This window comes from Rhinoraja longicauda, chromosome 2 (genome assembly GCF_053455715.1).
Source record: "Rhinoraja longicauda isolate Sanriku21f chromosome 2, sRhiLon1.1, whole genome shotgun sequence".
Lineage (NCBI taxonomy): Eukaryota > Metazoa > Chordata > Chondrichthyes > Rajiformes > Arhynchobatidae > Rhinoraja > Rhinoraja longicauda.
The window spans coordinates 35,103,491-35,127,763 of NC_135954.1; the positions used below are offsets into that span (position 1 = coordinate 35,103,491).

Here is a 24,273-nt window from a genome sequence, read left to right on the forward strand (position 1 = left end):
CTGCGTGTCTTAATTAAAGGTATTTTATTATTATGCTAACAGTAACAACTGTGGAACTATACATCTGACTTCTGAAGCCAGGGTTAAACAAAAGTGCAGAGTGAAAAGTATGCATGAAGGCCTCTCTTTAGTAATGAAACTGCTGGAAAAACTAAATATTGCATGCAAGGGGTGTAAATCTGAAAGGTGCGTAAGATAAATCTTTTAAACGTTCTGACAGGTCCACCAAAACATTGTTTGAAACAATCCTCTGATGTAATTATGTTAAGTAAATTTATTAAACAGTGAGAAACCCAACTCATGTTCTATGCTGATGTATATATTAACAATGGTAATAAATCATAAGCAAATGTAACTAAGTCAAATTAATTTGTGAACCTTAAGTGGAATATCAGCAAAAACTAAAGGACTGAGAGCTAATAATAAGCCAAGGGAATTATTAAAGTCTTCTTGCAATATCACAAATAAATTTATTTTTCCCCAAATTTTTTGCTCTGTGCTTTTGTGTACCAATGTTATGCCACAACAGCAGAAATGAACTCCGGTTTTTAATATATTTATTCGCAGGATGTGATTTGTTTGACAAGGTCAGGATTTATTGGCTATCACTAACTGGATTTGAATAGGTTGTCCTGAGTAGATAACTTCCTATTGCAGTCCACACAATGAAACTACAGATGCGTTGTGGAAAGCATTTTATCGGGATGCATCATATCATATCATCATATCATATATATACAGCCGGAAACAGGCCTTTTCGGCCCTCCAAGTCCGTGCCGCCCAGTGATCCCCGTTCATTAACACTATCCTACACCCACTAGGGACAATTTTTACATTTACCCAGCCAATTAACCTACATACCTGTACGTCTTTGGAGTGTGGGAGGAAATCGAAGATCTCGGAGAAAACCCACGCAGGTTACGGGGAGAACGTACAAACTCCTTACAGTGCAGCACCCGTAGTCAGGATCGAACCTGAGTCTCCGGCGCTGCATTCGCTGTAAAGCAGCAACTCTACCGCTGCGCTACCGTGCCGCCCTTGCTTCGACCAAGACGACTGTGGGCCACAAGAAATTGCATAGATTTGTGGACGTTGCCCCGACCATACCAATCTCTCTTCCATTGACTCCATCTCCACTTCACACTGCCACGGCTAGGCCACTAGCATAATCAAGGATGAGTCTCACCCCGGTCACTCCCCCTTCTCCCTTCTCCCATCAGGCAAGAGGTACAGAAGTGTGAAAACGTACACCTCCAGATTCAGGGACAGTTTCTTTCAGCTGTTATCAGGCAACTGAACCATCTGATCATCAACTAGAGAGTGATCCTGAGCGACCAACTACCTCATTGGAGACCCTCGGATGATCTTTAATCGGACTTTACTGGACTTCATCTTGCACAAAATGTTATACCCATCATCCTGTTTCTGTACACTGTGGACGGCTTGATTGTAATCATGTATAGTCTTTACGCTGGCTGGATAGCAGGAAAACAAAAGCTTGTCACCTCAGTACGCATGACAATAAGATTAAACTCTAAACTCGACTTCCGCAGTGCTATTGGGTAGGTATTGGGAGAAGGATCTCAACCCATTCCTTCTCTCCAGAGATGCTGCCTGTCCCGCAGAGTTACTCCAGCATTTTGCATTTGTCTTCGGTGTAAACCAGTATCTGCAGTTCCTTCCTGTACAGAACCCCTTGGTGTTGCAGGTCTGGTTCAACAACTCAAATGCCCAGGAATGAAGGAGATTCCAAGAAATGGTGGACACTGCTCGGTCCATCACAGGTACTGACCCCCTCACCATCGGACAGATCTATACGAGACGCTGCCTCAAAAAGACAATCAGTATCATCAAGGACCCACACCACCCTGGCCACACTCTCATTTCACCCCAGGAAGAAGGTGTAAGAGTCTGAAAACCGTGAACAGCTTCATTTGTCATGGGAAGTAAGTGATCTCCATAGAAATGTATTGGCATAGAATGCTGGATGTTAATGGAAATGAAACTGTGATTCAAATTTAGCAGGGAATTTATTTCATAGTTTTACTGCTCAAGATTAAATTTATATTCAATGAATGGTAGGAGCCTGGGTAAGTGGTGGAAGCAGATATGACAGCAACACCTCAGAGACATTTGGACACATGGACTGGCAGGGTACTGATTGAGAATGATCAGCCATGATCACATTGAATGGCGGTGCTGGCTCGAAGGGCCGAAGGGCCTCCTCCTGCACCTATTGTCTATTGAAACGAAGGGATATAGACCATGAGCAGGCAGATGTGTAGTTTAAATGGGCATCATGTTCGGCAGAGACATTGTGGGTCGAAGGGCCTGTTCCTGTGCTGTACTGTTCTGTGTTCCTACCAGCCTCATGTCTGTAAATACCAGAGTCTGTGAATAATAGGATTGATTAAATACCTTTAAAATGTTTTAATTGATTCAAGAAAGCCGGCATGGATTTGTGAAGGGCAAAATCTATTTTCTACATCTCGAGCTTTCTTCCTGTTCTACACAAAGGACACAATCCTGAAAATGTAACTTTGTTTTTCTCCTCACAGATGAAATGCTTTATTTACTCTGCCACAGGGGTATTAGAGGTTGTGAGCATTCAGTGAATGGGATTTGAAAGCTGTTGACAAATATAACAAAGAGGCAGCAGTGTTAAAATTAAGTTAAAGGGTTGAGTGATGGAAAATCTTGTTAACTGGAACAATGAACAGGGTATGAAATAAGACAGAGCGCTGATAAACCGAGTAGTGTAAAAGTGAAAGGATGACCATGAAGTTCATCACAGATGGATCAAACCAAGAGGAAAGGTTAAAGCGAATCTTGATAGAAGTATATTAAATGATGAGAGCCATTGATAGGGTAGACAGGCAGAACCTTTTTCCCAGGGTGGAAAAGTCCCGATGGCATAGCTATAAGGCGAGAGCCCCCCCCCCCCCCCCCCCCACCGCACCATTAGTGGCGAGGCCGGTGTGGCGGCCGACGATGGTGCCGACTGACGGACGAGGAAGGACATGTGGAAGTGAGGAAGCCGCTGCCGAGGGGAGGAACAAAGGAGGACCCGGTGTTCTGGGACCGCCATGAGGAAGGGGGAATAGCAACGAGGACACGGCTTTCAGGGACTGCCATGAGGGAGGGGGAAGAGCAAAGGGGACCTGGCGTGGGGGGACTGCCGTAAGGGAGGGGGGGGTGGAAAGAACAATGGAAAACCCAGCATGGCGGGACTGGCGTGAGGGAGGGGGAAGAACAATGGACAATGGAGGACCTGGCATGGGGGGACCACCATGAGGGAGGGGAGGGGGAGAGGGGGGGGGGAGAACAAGGGGGAACTGGCATGGGGAGGGGGGGGATTTGTAACTTTGTGAGCACCCCATTTACAGGCAACTATTTGCATACCATAGCATGGTATGCAAGCAAAGAATTTCACATGTAACACACTGTAATGTGACAATAAAGTCTTCCATTCAATAAAGTATTCAAATTTTAATGAAGATGTACAGGGCAGGTTTTTTACTCAGAGTGGGGTGGGGGCCTGGAATACATTACGAGGCAGATACAATAGTGGCATTTAGGAAGCTTCTTTAGATAGGCAAATGGAAGTGCAATGAATAGAGGGATATGGATCATGTACAGGCAGATGAGTTTAGTTTAACATGGCATCATGTTCGACACAAACATTGTGAACCAAACGTGTAGGAAGGAGCTGCAAATGCTGGTTTAAACCAATGCTAGACACAAAAAGCTGGAGTAACTCAGCGGGTCAGGCAGCATCTCTGGAGAGAAGGAATGGGTGACATTTCGGGTCGAGCTTGAAGAAGGGTCTCACCTATTCCTTCTCTCCAGAGATGCTGCCTGTTCCGCTGAGTTACTCCAGCTTTTAGTGTCAATTGTGGGCCAAAAGTCCATTCCTGTGCTGTACTGTTCTACACTCTATGAAACGTGGATACTTTGCCTTAGGGGGTTTCCAGAACAATAGCAGGTAGATCAAGAGTACATCTACTATAAAACAGTCATTAGAAATAATGTGGTACAAAAAATCATAAAGGCAAAATTTAAGGCAAAATGTGACCATTAACTGTGCATTAAAAGTATCAATATATTATCTGAAATAGGAGAACAGAAGATCCTGGAAAGACTGTTTATGTACTAAATCTGCAGTTTATTTATTTTTCATATAAATATGGGAAAACATGGAAGAAAGTGGAAAGCTGGTTGGAGGAAGAGATGCTGAAAGTGATGGCAGAGTGATGTTCAGAGGTACACAAGTTGGGGACAACTGGAGGTATGTAATTAGGGCAAGAGACACCTGTGTATTTATTACCCTACATTTAACATTTTAGAGACCTGCAGAGGATAATTTTAATTCTGAGCAGTAAAATAGTGAAAAGAATTCCCTGCTAACATCGACTCACATTTTAATTGTCTTTGACATCCCAATGCAGCACAGGAACGGACACTTCGACCCATGGTGTCTATGCCAACCACAAGGCCAGATTTCACCTGGAGATCACTTAATTCTCATGATAGACTGAATCAGAAAATGCAAGTGAACTGCCTTCTGCTTACCATGTTAAACGTAGTAAATACCAATCATTTCAAAAAAATGAAATCCATCTTTCTGAGATGTGTTAATTCAGGGATCCCACCAGTGTAGACATTGGTAAGTCCACATCTGAATTTGATGTAGCTAACCAACACACCTGCTGCTGCCATCCCCTCCTGCCTCCTCCTCTTCCCCCAATTCAAGGAAATTCCTTGCGATAAACAGAACAATGTGTGCTGGCACTTGTACAAATTTGCTTTTAAATGTCACACTTATATTTATTTAACTCTGTCTTGGACTGCACCAGGAAGAATAGAAAAATCTCACTGCAACCACTTTGCCATGACAAAGATGGAGAGGGGGGCTTTGAAATCCTGACAGCAGTCATGTTTCTTCACCACATCTCAGATATCACATATCAACCCAACACTTGATGAAGCTATTTAGAACACACACACACACACACACCACGGTTTGACTGGCTGGAACAAACATATTTGAACAGTTACATATAACTCCAATATAAGCATGATTATTTATATCAATCATTTTCTCTGGAATGTTGGAACTCGGGGAGGAGGACCCCGTAGAAGCATATAAAATGATGGGAGGCCTAGATAGGGTAGACAGTCAGAACCTTTTTCACAGGGTGGAAATGCCTAAGGCCAGAGGGCATAGCTTTAAGGTGGTACGGGGCAATGTTCAAAAGAGATGTGCGGGGGCAAGTTTTTTTAATTACACAGAGGATAGTGAGCACCTGGAATGCACTGCCAGGGGTGGTGATGGAGGCAGACACGATGGTGACATTTAAGAGACTTTTGGATAGGCACATGGATATTGAGGGAATGGAGGGATATGGATCACGTGCAGGCAAAGGAGAATAGTTTAACTTAGCATCAGGTTCGGCAAAGACATTGTGGGCCAAGGGTCCTGTTCCTGTGCTGTCCTGTTCTATGTTCTATCAAGTGGGCTAAGGGTAAATTGTCAAGGCCCATTCCTCTGTGGAAATGCCACATGATATTTCATCTCAGTCACCTCTTTCTAGATGTTTCTGAGCTTGCATGTGCTGGCTTGTACCACTGCTTTATCTAGCTCATAGAAACATTAAAAAAAATAGGAGCAGGAATGGGCCACTTAGCCCTTCAAGCTAGCTTAACTACTCAATGTATTATCTAACATAACTTTGCCTCCACATAGTTTTGTGGTTGGGAATTCACAGGTTCATCACTCTCTGGGTGAAGAAATTTCTCCTGATCTCAGTTCTGGAGCATATAAAAGCACAACACAGGAACTGTCTTTTTGGCCAACAATGTCTGTGCCAAAAACGGTGCCAAGATAAAATAATCTCATCTGCCTGGACATGATCCATATCCCTCCATTCCCTGCATATTCATCTGCCATCCAAAAGTCTCTTAAATGCCTTCACCTCCATGCCTGGCAGCATGTTCCCAGCACTCAGCACCTTCTGTATAAAAAAACTTGTCCCGTACATTCTCCTTTAAATTTTCCCCTCCCATCTTAAATCTATGCCCTCTAATATTTGTCCATCCCAGCAAAAAGGTTCTGACTGTCCACCATATTTATGCTTCTCAAATGTCATTCCTTGTTTTGTTTATCCTCCTCGTTTTCCAAACACAAGTTATACTTGCTACCCTACAACATCTGGGACCTGCACCTTAATCTGAGGGAAGACGACCAGTAGAGCATCCAATACTTCCAGGGGCCATTTCGTTTGGTACTCTAGGAAGAAGAGTGTCGGCCTTTGGCACCATTTATTTACCAATTGCGATTTCCTTCAGTTATTACTTCTCTCTAGGGCCTTGGTCACCAACATATGTGGAAGGTTACTTGTGAAGACAGAGCCAAACTACATGTTTAATTGTTCAGCATTTATTCGTTCCCATCGTAATTTCTGACGGTAATGTTTGTCTTCACTGATCTCATCCATAAAATTAATTGTTGGGTTTTGACAACGAAACATTATTTCAATCACTAAATATTTCCCTCTGGCAGAAATTGATCTTCTACATCGATTGTCAGGACATGTGCAAACAATCTTTGTAGAAACAAAGAACTGCACTTGCTGGTTGATACACGAAAGGACACAAAGTGCTGGAATAACTCAGCAAGTCAGTCTGCATCTCTGGAGATGGGTCTCGATCTGATACGTCAACTATCCAAGTTCTCCAGAGATGCTACCTGACCTGCTGTGTTACTCCAGCACTTTGTGTCCTTTTGTAAATAGTCTTTGCCAGAAACTGTTCCGAAATTGTCACAAACAATGCAGGAAACATCGTTTAGAAACAGAACCAAATGTGTTCAAGGGGTGATGCCAAACGGGCAGCACCAGCAAAACCTCAGAATTCCAAGAGCAGAAGGGAAAAACTCACCAAGGACTTGGAATGGTTCAAATTCCTTTTGGAATTTATTTAGCAGTAGGCATTCAGCCACAGAGTAGCATTGAACAAACAATTTCTGAAATGAAAATGGCAAAGAGTTGAAAGTGTCAACAATGGTTAGTGGAAGTTCCACAACATATCCTTGTTGATAAAGACCATGTGGCGCGGGGTTTTGAAAACGCCTGTGTGTGTTGAGAATTTCGTGCACCTCTGAATGCTCTGCGATAACTTGAGAAGAATCCACCACAAAAGCTGCAATCACCTTTTGAGTAACTCCAGTCATTGTGTTCTGAGTAGTGTCAGAATAATCTTCCCAGAGGTACTTGCAAGAAAAATATTCAAATCATGATACATTTTGTGAGTTTGTGGAGGTATTTACTGAGAAATAGTTCACTTAAGTGATAAATGGGAGTTTTTTAAAAGTGCTTCTTCTGAGGCCCTTCATATAGTTCAGGCAAGAGATTCTGGATAGCAACAAAAATAAAAAATGCTGCAAATACGTAATAGGCAGCAGAAGTGGAATAGAAGCCTATGGTCACCTGAAATGTTATCACTGATATTTGTTGCATAAACGATACGTTATTATATAAAGTGGATGAACTGAGTATTGTCACGAGAGGTGTAGGACATAAGAGCTGATATACTGGCTTTGAAAAAATTTCAGGAATGATTAACTAGGAAACTCATGACGATTTATCTGTCCAGACCGGATAAACTCAAATAGTATTCCAAAAGATAAAAATCCTTTTATGGCATGATTGAAACAATAAGAATGCTGACAAGTAGTCAGGGAATGATGTGATCAATTTTGAAATTGTAGAAATGCTGTTCCAAAAAAGTTATTTAAAATCAACAGCAATGCTTAGAATAGAGTCAAGTATTTATTATGTAAAGGTGTTAAGGGAAATGGAGGAAGCATGGATAATTGGGGAAATTGGGTGGTACATTAATTGTTGGAGAAGTGAAATATAACAGAAAATGCTGGAAAACCCAGCCAGGAAGGAAATACAGTTTTAGCAAATCTGTCATTTTTTTGTTTTTAACCCTACCCCTTTTCTATCTGCTCTTCCTCCCTCCTTTCTCCCACCCAATTCCATCTGTTTAATTGTTCCTTCTTTCTTCCCCCTTGTTCTGCTTCCATCTATCATCAACCCGACTCTGTTGCAATACTCTCCCCCCTTCCTCCCCTCCCAGCATCATATGTCCATCATCTCCCCACTTTGAAGAAGGGTCTCGACGCGAAACGTCACCCATTCCTTCTCTCCAGAGATGCTGCCTACTCCTGCACCTATTTTTTATGTTTCTATGTTTTTATGAGACAGAGGTTACTCCAGCTTTTTGTGTCTATCTTCGGTTTAAACCAACATCTGAAGTTCCCTCCTACACATCTCCCCACTCATTTGGTTCACCGACCAACCTCTGTCAAGAACCTCTGCCAGAAACAAGACTCAGTGGCCAGACCTAAATGAACACACCATTGATGTCACAGACATCATCAGTAAGTATAGAAACATAGAAACATTAAAAATAGATGCAGGAGTAGGCCATTCGGCCCTTCGAGCCGCCACCACCATTCAATGTGATTACGGCTGTTCATCCAAAATCAGTACCCCGTTCCTGCTTTCTTCCACATATCCCTTGATTCCGTTAGCCCTAAGAGCTCTATTTGACTCTCTCTGGAATACATCCAGTGAATTGGCCTCCACTGCCCACTGCGGCAGAGAATTCCACAGATTCACAACTCTCTGGGTGAAAGACGTTTTTCCTCATCTCAGTCCTAAATGGCCTACCCCTTATTCTTAAACTGTGACCCCTGGTTCTGGACTCCCCCAATATCGGGAACATTTTTCCTGCATCTAGCTTGTCCAATCCCTTCAGAATTCTGGGTTCTTGACGCATACAACAAATCATCCTCCAACATTTCCGCCACCGCCAACGGGATCCCACTACTGGCCACATCTTCCCATCTCCATCCCTTTCTGCTTTCCGCAGAGACCGTTCCCTCCGTAACTCCCTGGTCCACTTGTCCCTTCCCACCCAAACCGCCCCCTCCCCAGGTACATTCCCCTGCAACCACTGGAGATGCAACACCTGTCCCTTTACCTCTCCCCTCGACTCCATCCAAGGACCCAAACTGTCTTTCCAGGTGAGGCAGAGGTTCACCTGTACCTCCTACAACCTCATCTATTGTATCCGCTGTTCCAGATGTCAACTTCTCTACATCGGCGAGGCCAAGCACAGGCTCGCCGATCGTTTCGCTGAACACCTCCGCTCAGTCCGACTCAACCAACTGATCTCTCGGTGGCTCAGCACTTCAACCCCCCTCCCATTCCCAATCTGACCTTTCTGTCCTGGGCCTCCTCCATTGTCAGAGTGAGGCCCAGTGCAAATTGGAGGAACAGCACATATTTTGCTTGGGCAGTTTACACCCCAGCGGAATGGACATTGACTTCTCCCACTTTAGCTAGTCCCTGCTTCCCCTCTCTATCCCCTCCCCCTTCCCAGTTCTCCCACCATTCTTCCCGTCTCTGACTACATCCTATATTTGTCCCGCCCCCTCCCCTGACATCAGTCTGAAGAAGGGTCTCCCATTCCTTCTCTCCCAAGATGCTACCAGGCCCGCTGAGTTGCTCCAGCATTTTGTCTACCCGTAAGAATTTTATATAAGATCCCCTCTCATCTTTCTAAATTCCAGTGAATATAAGCCCAGTCTCATCCCTCCCTCTCACTTCTGTATACTAATTTATTTCTGTATTCTCAGTAATGTTGCAACCACCCCTAGCTTCCACAGATGCTGCTTGACTCGCTGAATTCTCCAGGCAGTTTGATGTTTACTCTTTTAAAGGACATTGGTTTGAAGCAAAGCTACTAATGATCATAGTGATCCGTGTTTAATGCTTTATAATGGTTGGCATCTTCTGTTAACGGGTATTTTATGCCAACATATCAAAAGATGTGTTATCACGCCAATCTGCGGGTGTGATGAATGGTTTCCAGCAAGAGATAGTTTGGATTTTTCTCTTAATCAAAGCCAAACAGTTTAGTTATGAATTGTTTAAACCAGAGTGATATTTAAAAGAGTTATGCAACGTTTGATTTTTTTATTAATCCAGTTATCAAAAGGCAAATAAACCAAATAATCAGAATTCAGACTAAAGTGAAATTTCCATCCAATTTTAACTTTCTCTGTCGAGAGAAAAACAGGCAAAAAAATTAGTTCATGCCTTTGGGATTTCCCTGGACTCTTTGAAGTCTGTCTACATGAAGCCCAAGTTAATGAGGTGATTAAGGAAGGAGCAAGAGGGTGTCAGTGACTAACAGCCAATAATTCCTCTTGAAACAACTATCCACGGCTACAGGATGTAGCTACTGTTTCAGAAAATAGCCTTGAACAAACTAAAAAAAAATATATGTTTTAAACTACTCCCATTTCTAAGGACCTGCAAGGATAAGGGAGTTGAGAAGAAACTCCAATATCTCATGACAAAATTACCATGGTGACATGAAGGTTTATCGCCAAATAACTTTTCAACATTGGTCACCATGATAGCATTATTTCTTGAAATGTGATCTCCGAGGTGTAAATAAGAAGACATGTGGTGTCAGCACATGTTCTTTTCATAGACTTACCACACTTAATGCCAATCCATAAGACAGCTTGCATTGAAGTAAAATAAGCCAACTATTTTAATTTCGGAGAGACGTTTAAGGATGTTTCTGTAATTGTCTTGTTTGATATTTCTGACACTTGATCTCTTTAAATTCTGATTTTATAGCAACGAAAAGCAGTGATAGGCTTCTATAAAGGCCATTTTAGGGAAACATCCTGTGTAGAAAGGAATTACAGATGTTCGTACACACCGAAGATAGACATAAAGTGCTGTAGTAATGCAGCGCGTCAGGCAGCATCTCTGGAGAAAAAGGATGGGAGAAGTTTCGGGTTGGGACCCTTCTTCTGAATAAAAAGGATGGGTGACGTTTCAAGTCGGCACCTTTCTTCTGAAGAAGGGTCCCATCCTGAAACATCACCCATCCTTTTTCTTCAGAGCTGCTGCTTGACCCGCTGGGTTACTCCAGCGCTTGGTGTCTATCTTTTTTGAGGGAAACATACTCTGGGCGATAAAGACTGGCCTGCAAAATTGGGGTGCTGTCAAACAAAAAAACTGTCCTAGACACAAAAAGCTGAAGCAATTTAGCGGGACAAGCAGCATCGTTGGAGAGAAGGAACGGGTGACGTTTCTAGTCGAGACCCTTCTTCAGACCCATTCCTTCTCTCCAGGGATGCTGTCCTGCTGAGTTACTCCAGCTTTTTGTGTCCATCTTCAGTTTAAATCAGCATCTGCAGTTCCTTCTTACACAAAAAAAACTGTCCTGTACTCTTTTGTTAATCTTTTGGATATAACAAGGGTACCAGACACCACATGGCATTTAAATAAATGAATGAATACAAGGAATAAATGACAGCGAATACTGAAGGCCCCATCCAATACTATGACATGTCCCAACAGAAACAATTTAGATAATGTGTTCACAATTATTACTTTAGATTCCCTCTGTTAATTGAACCACAATGCAGCTGATTATTGTTCCGTAGCTAATAATACCAAAGGATTTGCTACAATTGCAGACTTCACAAGCATCATGCTTGTGGTAACATTTTTGCATGTAGAATTTAAGCAGAACATTGCATTTAGCCTTTACTTGGAAGCACAGCAGCAGAAATTGGTGCATAGGTGGTATTCACAAATCTCTGTGGAGCCACAAATGACAAGTTCCAGGAAGTGGAGTTGCTGGGCCTCTGCCTCTTGGTAATTATACTTCAGACAAAATCTATGAACACAGCACTTCACTGACAATGATGCAATGTGTTTATTGGTGTAAGCATTGCCCAAATTCCCATCTAGATTGGATTTAGACAAATATAATGGATTATCACTAATGACATTTAGTTAATCAACTCATTTTAAAGTCTTTGCTGAAGGCACATACTTACCCTGGCAAAATAATAACCATAATTCTTCTAGATGGATTAGGGATGCAATGCAACCATGTCACTAATTGCATCTGTTAAGTGCAATTATCTATTTAAAAAAATACAAGGTCTGCTCGGAGAAATCGGGTTAATGAGGGGGATTGGGGCCATATTTTCTCATTCCACACTACATAATTGACACATACACACAGTTCTTTTACCTGTAGACGTTAAGCTTCCTGGAATAACATACACTGTTGTTGCACATTTAGGTTTCATTTACATTCTCATGCTCAGGATGAAACCATATTTACACTTGATCAAACCTTCACAATCCTATGCAGGTGACTTTTTCCAATTTTACCTATGTATTTTAAGACTCAGGTCAATCATGAAAACAGAGAAAAAATGATCAACACACAGCTTTAAATATGACCCACAATACATCTTACAATAGATCGAACTAAATGGTAAATATTTGTTCTCACCGCTTTCTGAAGGAACGTTTCACTGTAATAGTTCATTATTGGCTTAAGATCCCCTGAAGGATGAGATTCATCCAAACTGTAATTTAAACTAACAGTAATTGGTGTTAATTTGTCACGAAATATTTCCTGAAAGAGAAAAATAAAAACACTTAAATTAGCATAAATTCTCACAAAATTTGGTGACGTTCAATTATCTTGTTTTTAAACAGCAATGCCGAATTTAAACATTAAAATACATTTCAAACTGCACATTGTGATAAAAAGAAGATTGATCATTGACGGATACTGTTGCATGGAATTATTTGACATTTTCATTAGTCCTTTGTGAGCAACAGCAGGTCAAAACATAGTTTGGACCCAAATGGTTATTATTGGGGCTTATCTGACTGACTTGCATGGTTCCTATGAAGACAATTTTCCATACTTAGATATAACATATTAATAATATATTTATGAATGGTGCATTTTAAACGATGCATTCAATTAAAGGGGAGTATTGCAAGTGGGTAACAACATTTCTGAAAGGTCTTGGGTAGTTTTGTGATATTTCAATGCTTCAATAGCTTTTGAAACATTTTAAGTGAAAGGGTACTGACAATTCACAAGCAAAAACACAAGGAAAGGAATACCTGAGATACAAGCATGAATATGCAAGCACTGAGGAGCAGCCAAGCATCCCACTCTCTGTTACAAGGAGGCTAGAATGGGGGCAGCATTACACAAGGTAATTGCTATTGGAAGTTTATAAAATTATGAGAGACATGGATGGGGTGGACAGTGTGAAACATTTTCCCAGTTTGGAAATGTCAAATGTTGGAGGGCATAGCTTTGAGGTGAGAGGGGCAAAGGTTAAAGGAGATGTGCAGGGCAACCTTTTTACACAAAGAGTGGTGAGTACCTGGAACATGCTGCCAGGGCTGGCGGTGGAGGCAGATACAATAGGAGCATTTAAGAGGCTTTTTGGTAGGCACATGGATATGCAGAGAATGGAGGGATATGGATCACATGCAGTCCAAGTAGATGTTTAACTGCATTATATTAGGCATGGAGATAGTGGATTGAGTGGCCTGTTCCTGTGCTGCACTGTTCTATATTCACAAAGAAAAACATGAGGAAAGTGAAGCCTAAGATACAGGCATGAATCTGCCAGTACTATGGAGTAGACAAGAATCCCACTCTTCATGACGAAGAAGCAAAAATGGGGGTAGCATAACATGAGGTAATTGCTGCCAGAGGTGTTCCCACTGCAGCAGTGTTTCAGCAGGCCTGCACTGCACCACATCGACAACGTTGGAGGAAACAGATGGATGCTCCAGTCAGAACCTAAGGGAGCTGCTGAAGTGGTTTCACCATGGCACTATACTGCATCTGGCTCGGTGCTAACATGGATCCTGTGAAGGCAAGTCTCCACAATTAAAATCCAGTGAAGTATTTGGTAAATGCAGCCAATCACTAGATGGTGACCCTCACATGGTCTTTCATGCAGTGCCACTAAAGGATGTTTGCTATCCACCATGAAATGGCACGGATAAATGCAATGCTATGGTTAATTAAGGATTCTCCTATCTAACTGGTCTCATTAGATCTGTTGCTCCAGTTTTCTTGAAGAAGAGCCTTCAAGTATCTCTATACAGCGGGTGGCAATGGACAAATCGTCACCATGGCTCGGCTGTGACAGCAACCTGAAAATCCATCGCCTTTTCTTCCAAACCCTTCATTTTCAGGGATAAATCAGTGGAAGATAAATGGCAAAGGTTCTTCCTCCCCAATCCCACCAATAAAACAAGGCATAAACATGTGTGCGTGCCTCAGCACAAGATGAATAAAACAGTCAGGAAATAACTAAAATAATTTGTTCACAATCCAAAAGGCAGACAGCAAATTCTTCACACTGTATATTCCATGCACTGAAAGAATGGGAAATAACATAAGATTAAAGGATATGCCTCATTGGAACTGAATTTCTGATGTTCGCTCTTAAAAAAAAGTTTTGTTCTGGCAGGACAATATTCCCATTCTCTTTCCACCCCTGCTCGACAACAGAATGATACACAGCAGAAAACAGCAGCATCTCTTTTATAATATAATATAAGATCATAGAAGTAACTTTAATCCACTCATTGTCACATTGCTACAAACAGATTAAAATGACTGCTGTCATTCATTTTAACTTCATTTCATCTTTACATGCAATTACATTTGTACATAATTGATGATACTTACTTACTCACAGAAGATAGTCTATAATCCATCATTATTGATGCAAAACTATTCATTGCATGATACAGACACAAATAACTACAAGCATTTGCCGTGTCCTTTTCGGCCTTGCCGGCAATTGAGCAAATTATTTCCTGCCAATACATTCTTGCATAATGACATGCTAATTTCCAGTATAAATACCATGAGAAGTGACTTCCTGGCAAAATTGGGTGCAGCATATTCAAATATTTGCTTCATTGTTGCTTTGGATCATTTCATGATTTCATCTAAATTTACACACTGAGAATCCCATTTCTCTCTCGATAGGTCAAGGCATGTAGCATTTATTTATTTCCTGATCCCTCACAAATAATCGCTGAAAGTAGCAACACATTTCCTGCAATCAGCCACACAAGTAGGTAAAGTGATAGGCATATGGTATGCTTGCCTTCATTGATGGAGGCTTTGAGTACACGAGTCGAGAAGTCATGTTGCCGCTTTATAAAATTATTCTTCAGTCACATTTGGAGTATTGTATACAATTCTGGTCACCTCATTACAGAAAGGATGCGAAGAGTGAACAAGAGGTTTACCAGAATGCTACCTGGATTAAAGGTATTAGGCATAAGGAGAGGTGAAACAAACTTATGTAGGAACAGCAGATGCTGGGTTACGCCGAAGCTAGACACAAAATGCTGAGGTCAGGGTCTGAAGAAGGGTCTTGACCTGAAACATCACCTATTCCTTTTCTCCAGAGATGCTGCCTAACCTGCTGAGTTGCTCCAGCATTTTGTGTCTATCTTCTGTGGAACAAACTTGTTTTGTTTTCACTGGAGCATTGGAGGTTGAGGAGAGACCAAGTAGAAGTTTTTTTTCATTCTGATAGGCAGAGATAGGGTGGATGGTCAGAATCTTTTTCTCAGGATGGAAATATCAAGTACTGCAAGACAAAACGTTAAGGTGAGAGGGAGAAAGTTTAAAGGAGATGTGCAGGGCAAGTTTTTCATGCAAAGAATGATAGGTGCCTGTAACACACTGCCAGCAATGGTGATAGAGGCAGATATGATAGTTGTTTTTTGAGATACAGCATGGAAACAGGTCCTTCAGCCCACCGATTCCATGCCGACCATCAATCACTCATTCACACTAGTTCAATGCTATCCCATCTTCTCAATCCCTCGCCCTATAGACAATTTAAAGAGGCCAATTAACTTTAAAAAACGGCGCTCTTCTGGGATGTAGGAGGAAACTGGAGTACCCAGTGGAAACCTACACAGACACAGGGAGAACATGCAAACTCCACATATCACCTGAGGTCAGAATCGAACCTGGGTCTCTGGCATTGTGAGCCAGCAACTCTACCAGCTGTGTTACTGTGCCATCCTTAAAGATGTGACGTGACTTTTAGATAAGCACATAGAAATACAAAAGGAATAGAGGAAAATGGGTCATGTGCAGGCAGAAAGAGATTGGTTTAATTTGAGATCATGGTTGACGCTGACATTGTGGATCAATCTTTTCCCGTGCTGTACTCTTTTACGTTTAAAGTTCCAATCAGCTGCATTAAGAATAAAATGTTTTCAAAGTTTATTTTTCTTTAGATTTGTCCAGTCTCAGCCCTCCAGCCACCAACCAAGGATAGAATGGTCAGGAAATATTCAGACTACAAAATATACTGCAAGAAATGGATCTGTTTTTGTACTGAAACCCAATCAGTTGGAAACCTCCCTGTTTTTTTCTGTTACTTCTCTTACTTCCACTTCACTTCGTACATTTCATTGCAACTTAACAAAACCAGGCTCAATTGTTTTGGCGCTTACCCACAACACTGTGGAAATCTGATACAGGCGAGAAGGTTTTCAGTTACACTCTCTCTGAACAGGGCCAGAGGAAAGTAAAAATCTGTCACGGTCACCACATCAAATGGCAATAAAATGGCCGTTGCTGCAGGTGCATGTCAGTACCACTGCGTGGGGTCAAACTAGCTTGCAGCGCGGCTCATGATTTGTAAAACCCATTGAGATGCATTGCCAAAATTTGCACATGCATTAATGTCTCTCATACAACATTGCCTCTGCTTGGCTTTCCAAAGGCTAATTGGAACGCATATTATGGCCGATGTTCTCTTGAGCCCTACTTTCTGCTTCAGTTTGTATAGCTGAAGAAGCTAACAGAATCAAGGGATAGATATGGGGGGAAAGCAGGAACAGGGTACTGATTTTGGATGATCAGCCATGATCATATTGAATCATAACGAAGCTGGCTCGAAGGGCCAAATGCACCTATGTTCTATATTTGCAATATACATGAATGATTTTGAAGGGATTAAAAGTTACATTAGCAAATTTGCAGATGACACAAAGCTGGGTGGCAGTGTGAACTGTGAGGAGGATGCTATGAGGATGCAGGGTGACTTGGACAGGTTGGGTGAGTGGGCAGATGCATGGCAGATGCAGTTTAATGTGGATAAATGTGAGATTATCCACTTTGGTGGTAAGAACAGGAAGGCAGATTGTTATCTGAATGGTGTCAAATTAGGAAAAGGGGAAGTACAATGAGATCTGGGTGTCCTTGTTCATCAGTCACTGAAAGTAAGCATGCAGGTACAGCAGGCATTGAAGAAAGTTGATGGCATGTTGGCCTTCATAACAAGAGGAGTTGAGTATCGGAGCAAAGAGGTCCTTCTGCAGTTGTACAGGGCCCTGGTGAGACCACACCTGGAGTATTGTGTGCAGTTTTGGTCTCCACATTTGAGGAAGGACATTCTTGCTATTGAGGGAGTGCAGCGCAGGTTCATGAGGTTAATTCTAGGAATGGCGGGGCTGTCGTATGGTAAAAGAATGGAGTGTCTGGGCTTGTATACACTGGAATTTAGAAGGACGAGGGGATCTTCAATAAGATTATTAAGAGATTGGGCACGTTAGAGGCTGGAAATTTGTTCCCGATGTTGGGGGAGTCCAGAACCAGGGCCCATAGTTTAAGAATAAGAGGTAGGCCATTTAGAACGGAGATGAGGTAAAACTTTTTCACCCGGAGAGTTGTGAATCTGTGGATTTCTCTGCCTCAGAAGGCAGTGAAGGCCAATTCTCTGGATGCTTTCAAGAGAGAGTTAGATAGAGCTCTTAAAGATAGCGGAGTCAAGTGATAGTGGGAGAAGGTAGGAACGGGGTACTGATTGTGGATGATCAGCCATGATCACAGTGAATGGTGGTGCTGGCTCAAGGAACCAAATGGCCTACTCTTGCACCTATTGTCTGTTGTCTATTGTTTTCAATGTTTCTAAGATTAGTATTCAAAACTTTGGAAAAGGGAGTTGTAGATGGCATAGAAGCAGATCTTTCAGCCCGCCATGTCCATGCTAACCATCAAGTGCCTATTTATTAACACTTACCAATACTTGGTCTGGAGCCATGGCAATTCAAGTCCATATGACCATTAGATCGTCAGAGGAGCAGAGTTATGCCATTTAGCCCATTGAATCTACTCTGCCATTTGATCATAGCTAATCTATTTTTAACCTCTCTACCCCATTCTCCTGCATGTCACCATATCCTTACTAATCAAGAACCTATCAGTCTCTGCTTTAAAAATACCGAATGTCGACCTCCACAGCCATTTGTGGCAATGAATTCCTTCTCATCTCCATTCTAAGTCATAGAGACATAGTGAAACAGTATGAAAACAGACCCTTCGCCTTAACTTGCCCATGTCGACCAACATACCCCAAGTCCTCAACTAGATACTTCTTAAACATAGTGAACTTCTCTGCCTCCACCACCTACCCAGGCAATGCATTCCAAGTGGCAGCCACCCTCTGGATGAAAAAAAACTCTTCCTTACATCCCCTCTAAACTGCTTACTCTGTGCCATAAACCTATGTTTTGCAGTTACACCTCTGCTCCGGGGCATGGAAAATTGGAAATAAAAAACTTAGCATGACAAGCCATGCATAAATTATTATGTTCAAAAAGCTTTTGGTTGAATAGGTTCAAGTACATGCAGCTAAGCCCACTGTCAGGTGCCACACAGTAACCAAAACCAGGCAATTATATACCCTAGCAAGTAATCAGTGTCCTTAAATTAAAAAAAATCCCTTAAACTTTAGAGTAGTCATCAAGCCTTTGATCGTGTTAATCATAGAAAGTTGTTTGTTAAATTGAGTCAAAGGGGGGTGCCCAAATACATTGTGAGAATTCTGGCTTACCAGAATTTTTGCCCACCAGACTATGCAAGTAAAATGGGGTAATATGGTCTCAGGCCCATTTGGGGTAAGCAATGGTGTCAGACAAGGGGGAATCTTGTCCACCGTTCTCTTCAATCTCTATATTGATGATCTGTCCAAGCAATTGAAAGCCTGTAATACTGGGTGCATGGTTGGTAACACTTTAGTGAACCATATTATGTATGCAGATGATCTTGTGGTCCTTAGTCCATCTAGCGCTGGTGTACAGCAGCTCCTTGCTATATGTTCTGTATTTGGTGTGGACCATGATATCAAATATAATGCCAGTAAGAGTGTTATTATGATCTGTAGAACCAAAGAGAATAAATGTCTAAAATTTCCTGATTTTAAATTGACTGATAATAATCTTAGTGTATGTAATAAGGTAAAATATCTTGGACATTTTATTACAGAACAAATGACAGATGATGAGGATATTTATAGGCAATGCCGCATGATGTATGCACAAGCAAACATTCTCTTGCGCACATTTGGTGCATGTACAGATGGGGTGAAGATGTCTCTGTTCAGAGCATATTTTACACCACTCTACACTGCACACTTGTGGTCAAACTATACAAAATCTAGCTACAGAGTCTTCAGGTAGCTTTTAATGATGCCATGAGGATATTACTTAAGAGACCTAGATGGTGTAGTGCAAGTGAAATGCTTGTGGCTGCAGGATTAATACCCTACAAGCCATGCTAAGAAATTTAATGTATAAATTTATTTGCCGAATTAATGACTCCAAAAATGAGATCATCTTGGCATTATCACTAATAAGGTTTAGTACTACATGCTACCAATCACAGTTGAGGAGACATTGGTATAGTTGTCTCGTTGTTGATCACTGATGGCTGATGCTTTAAACTATGCATTGTGCTTGTATGTAATTTATTGTGCTTTTGTTAGTAATTTGTTAGTGACTTACTGTGCTTTTGTATGTAACTTATTGTGCTTCTGTCTTGGCTTTTATCTGGACCTTGAGTCTGTAATAAAGTATTGATTGATTGAAGTCATACAGTGTGGAGACAAGCCCTTCGGCCTAACTTGCTCACACCAACTCATGTCTCATCTACAGTCTGTGTAGCTAAGCAGGAACTATAATAAACCTTTTGGTTGTAGACTTTTTAAGTAGACACTTACTGTAAGAAAAACAACAAATTCTTGTTGGGCCAAGCGTTCCAAATTGCTCAGAACGAATTGGAATGTGTGTTGTGGCCGCTGATAATTAAGGAACAGCGTTCTCTCAATTCCTCCTTTTTTCTTCAGTTTGTCCAGCTGAAGTGTTGCATTCAGAACTTAGGGAAAGAAAACAATGGATGTTTGTAAGTTAGCATCACAAGCTGCACATAGAAAACCATGTTCTCATTATTCAGATACGTATTTAGAAAGCTTTTAGTTGCATATGTTCAGGTCCATTCAACGAGGCATAAAGGCAAGGACAGAAGGAGGTAGAAGGACTCAGATAAGGGTCGAGACAAACTGGGTTCATAAATCGTAAGAATACATGGTCTAAATGCCTCACTGTACACTGCAGTTACTGAAATTGCATTTGTTCACTGAGAACGAAGGAGGGACCCTGCAAGGGGCTGTCGAGAACGAAGGGAGACCCACCAGGCAGCCATCTAGTGGTGGGGGGGGGGGGGGGGGGGGGAGGGGCACTTGCTGCCATGTGCAGTGGCAGACAGAAGATAGGACAGTTCGGCAAACATTTGTAACTTTGTCCGCGCAATTCTTGTGTACTGCCTAGGTGAGATCTGTTGTATGCTTTTAGGAGGTTGTATGCAAAATAAAGCATTTCACTGTAGCCTGGTACAGGTGATAATAAAGTATCATTGAATCATTGAGCAGCTGGTTTGCTGAAGTGTGTTTTTCAGCATATTCCAGACTTCAGAACCTTTAGACTTTAGGCTTTAAAGACACAGCGTGGAAACCGGCGCTTCATTCCACTGAGACTGCGCCAACCAACGATCCCCCTGCACACCAGCACTATCCTGTACACTAGGGACAATTTATAGAAGCCAATTAACCTGCAAACTTGTATGTCTTTGGAGTGTGGGTGGAAACCGTAGCATCCAGAGAAAACCCACGCGGTCACAGGGAGAACGTACAAACTACGTACAGGCAGCACCCGTGGTCAGGATCAAACCCGGGCCTCTGGCGCAGGAAGGCTGCAACTCTACCTTTGCACCACTGTGCCTCCTATACACCTGCTCACCGCGACATAGACGTACAAAATGAGCTGAGGATCAGACCCTGGCTCTCCCACACCCAACAATGAGTCCAGGAATGGACCCTGACACTGAGCCGAGACACCAATTACACATCACGTATTCCCTTTTCCAACTTGATATTAATGTTTCTGATCTCATTTCCAATGAATGGACATTTTCTAGTATTCAAAAAACGTCCACATTTTTGAAAGCTGTTTACATATATTATGACGGGTCCGGGTGTCAAGAGTTATGGGGAGAAGGCAGGAGAATGGGGTTTGGAGGGAAAGATAGATCAGCCATGATTGAATGGCAGAGTAGACTTGATGGGGCGAATGGCCTAATTCCACTCCTATCACATGATATGATCTTATGACTGTTTCTGAATGCCTTACAGGTGGTGAGATACTAACAGGTGGTGAGAAAGCTCTTTGACTGCACGAGCTATCGGAGGCCATCAGAGAGGTTTGCGGGCGAGACCTCAGTCTGTGCCACCTCAGGTCTGACCGCCACCAACCAATAGCCCCACATAGTGGGACTGCCATGCAGAAAGGTCTCCAGTGCACTGGGGCTGCCACTGTCATGGAAGGCGATTGACTGCAGACTCCCCACAGCAGGCGAACACAGGGCTTAGGCCGGATCAAAATAGCAGCACCAGCGGATTTGCTTTGACCCATTAGATGGCCCTGACTGAGACCGACTTACGAGGTGTCCGGGTAGGATGTGTCTGCTTTGTTCAGTGCTCACCTATTACATCTGGAATCCCATGGCCCGACACAGCTGCAGAAACCTTCACAGTGAAACTGTAAAATGAGAGGGAGAGTAACGGTCAACATACCTCTTTGCTCATATTATAACCCCTCTCTGTAAGAATTTCAATATGTGTAATTATTCTGAATGCTCTGTGGACAGGCTGTACATATCTATGATTAATGGAGCTCCCAGGCTAATGAACAGATTGCCCTGTATTTTGCGGTAGAAATAACATTCAGACCATCAGTGTTCACCGTTATTAAGGAGAAAATCAGCTTCTGGCACCACCATGGAAATCAAAATAAATTTAGTCTTCGGTGCCTTGCTCCTCAAGAAGCTTCAAATTAATGATCTGAACAAGAGGCACAACATGTAACTGCACAAAGGTTAAGCTGCTTGAAGCAGTTCCCCACTCAGCAAACCAGGAAAAGTTCAATCTGGTACAAAAGAATAATTAATAGCCCGATAAGATTTGATTACTGAAAAACAACATGTTTACTTTTACACAATCCAAGCCTCAACAAGTCTTTGACACTAGCAAGTGATGTATTCATTGTCATGTGCACAAGTACAGTGAGGTACAGGTACAATGTAAATCTTGCTTGCAGCAGTATCTCAGGCACATAGACGGAGACAAACACACGAAAACATAAATTATCTGAGGCAGAGAAAAGAAAAGAAACTGCAAAAAAAACAGATATTAGTGCAAAAACACGATTAGAAAAGAAGAATGTTGCTGGGGCATGTTTGGAACAAGGAGTGTGTTCCTTTCACCCCAACAGATGCTGCTTGACCACAGTTTAAGAATAAGGGGTAGGCCATTTAGAACAGAGATGAGGAAAAACTTTTTCAGTCAGAGAGTTGTGAATCTGTGGAATTCTCTGCCTCAGAGGGCAGTGGAGGCCAATTCTCTGAATACATTCAAGAGAGAGCTAGATAGAGCTCTTAAGGATAGCGGAGTCAGGGGGTATGGGGAGAAAGCAGGAACGGGGTACTGATTGAGAATGATCAGCCATGATCACATTGAATAGCGGTGCTGGCTCGAAGGGCCGAATGGCCTCCTCCTGCACCTATTGTCTATTGTCTATTGACCCACAGAGTTTCACCAACAGTTTGTATATCTGCGTGAGGTTATTTTTTATCCAGTTCCCATATGATTTAAATGACAGGATGTCTCCAGGATAATTGAACTATTTTGACTTCCTGTCAATGCCAACTCTCCATCTGATAACCTGTTCCTTGGCAGTCAGATCAAGATCGGTAATCTACAGTGAGATAAATCGTAGGTATAAATTCAGACCTTTCTGGCACAGTAAATTAAAAAGATAATATTCATACACTGACGATTCGTAATAATGTCATGCTTGTGACAACACAGAGAGAGGCCACTCATCGCATGCCAACTCCCAGTAGAGCAATCACATCAGACCTATTCCTCCCCCCCTCCCCCATCTATACTTCCTCACAGCCTATCACTTATTTTCTCTCACATGCTCATCAACTGGTTAGCAAGCAACAAAAGCTATTCACTGTACCTCGGTATACGTGACAATAGACTAACCTCAAACTCAACTCTCTTTTGATTCCTTCACCATTCCCAGCACAAGAGGTTTACTCCCCAACCCATGCGGATGAGAAGCTTGCACTCAATGTACTGTACTCTTCCATCTGGCCTTGAAACAAAGTACCCCATGGCCTTGTTCATCATAACTGGGGACTTCAACTGGGCCAACTTCAACAGCGTGCAGCCAAAATGCTTCCCCTCTCCGTATTCAAGGACTCAGTGGCCAGAACTAAATGAACACACCATTGATGTCACAGACATCATCAGTAAGTATAGAAACATCGAAACATAGAAAATAGGTGCAGGAGTAGGCCATTCGGCCCTTCGAGCCAGCACCCCTGTCTGGGTGCGGCCCTGTCGAGGGAAGTGCCCTGTGAGAAAAGTGCGAGTCTTTGGCTGCGAGTCTTTGGCGAGGAGGCTGAGGTGAGGAGGTTACACTTGTTTTTGAGCCTGATTTGTTTTTTGACACTAAAGTAATGGCAGATAAGTTGGTGCAGTGTGTTCCCTGCAGGATGTGGGAAGGTAGGGACACCGCTGGAGCTTCTGGGAGCTACACCTGCAAGAACTGTGTCCAGGTGCAGCTCCTGAATGGACGTGTTGTGGAGTTGGAAAAGCAGCTGGATGACCTCAGGGCCATCCGGGAATGCGAGAGTTTCCTGGACAGGACCTACTGTGAGGCTGTCACGCCAAGGGTCCAGGTCGAGCGAAGGTGGGAGACCGTGTCAAAGGGGAGTGAACGTGGACTACAGGGCTGAATGGCCTACTCCTGCACCTATTGTCTATTGACTATAATATGATCATGGCTGATCATCCAAAATCAATACTCCGTTCCTGCTTTTTCCCCATATCCCTTGATTCTGTTAGCCCTAAGAGCTATATCTAAAACTCTCTTGAAAACATCCGGTGAA

The 24,273-nt window shown here is 42.5% G+C and overlaps 1 protein-coding gene across 1 annotated transcript in view; it reads right to left on the reverse strand.

Moving 5' to 3' along the window:
• Positions 1 to 24,273, reverse strand: part of itga8 (integrin, alpha 8) — a 222,036-nt gene that overhangs the window by 96,735 nt on the left and 101,028 nt on the right. The window contains exons 16-18 of the mRNA XM_078417154.1: positions 21,796 to 21,851; positions 19,979 to 20,133; positions 12,409 to 12,534 (exon numbers count right to left, since the gene is read on the reverse strand). Of these exons, the coding sequence (XP_078273280.1) occupies positions 12,409 to 12,534; positions 19,979 to 20,133; positions 21,796 to 21,851 (337 nt within the window). The remainder of the gene's footprint in view (positions 1 to 12,408; positions 12,535 to 19,978; positions 20,134 to 21,795; positions 21,852 to 24,273) is intronic.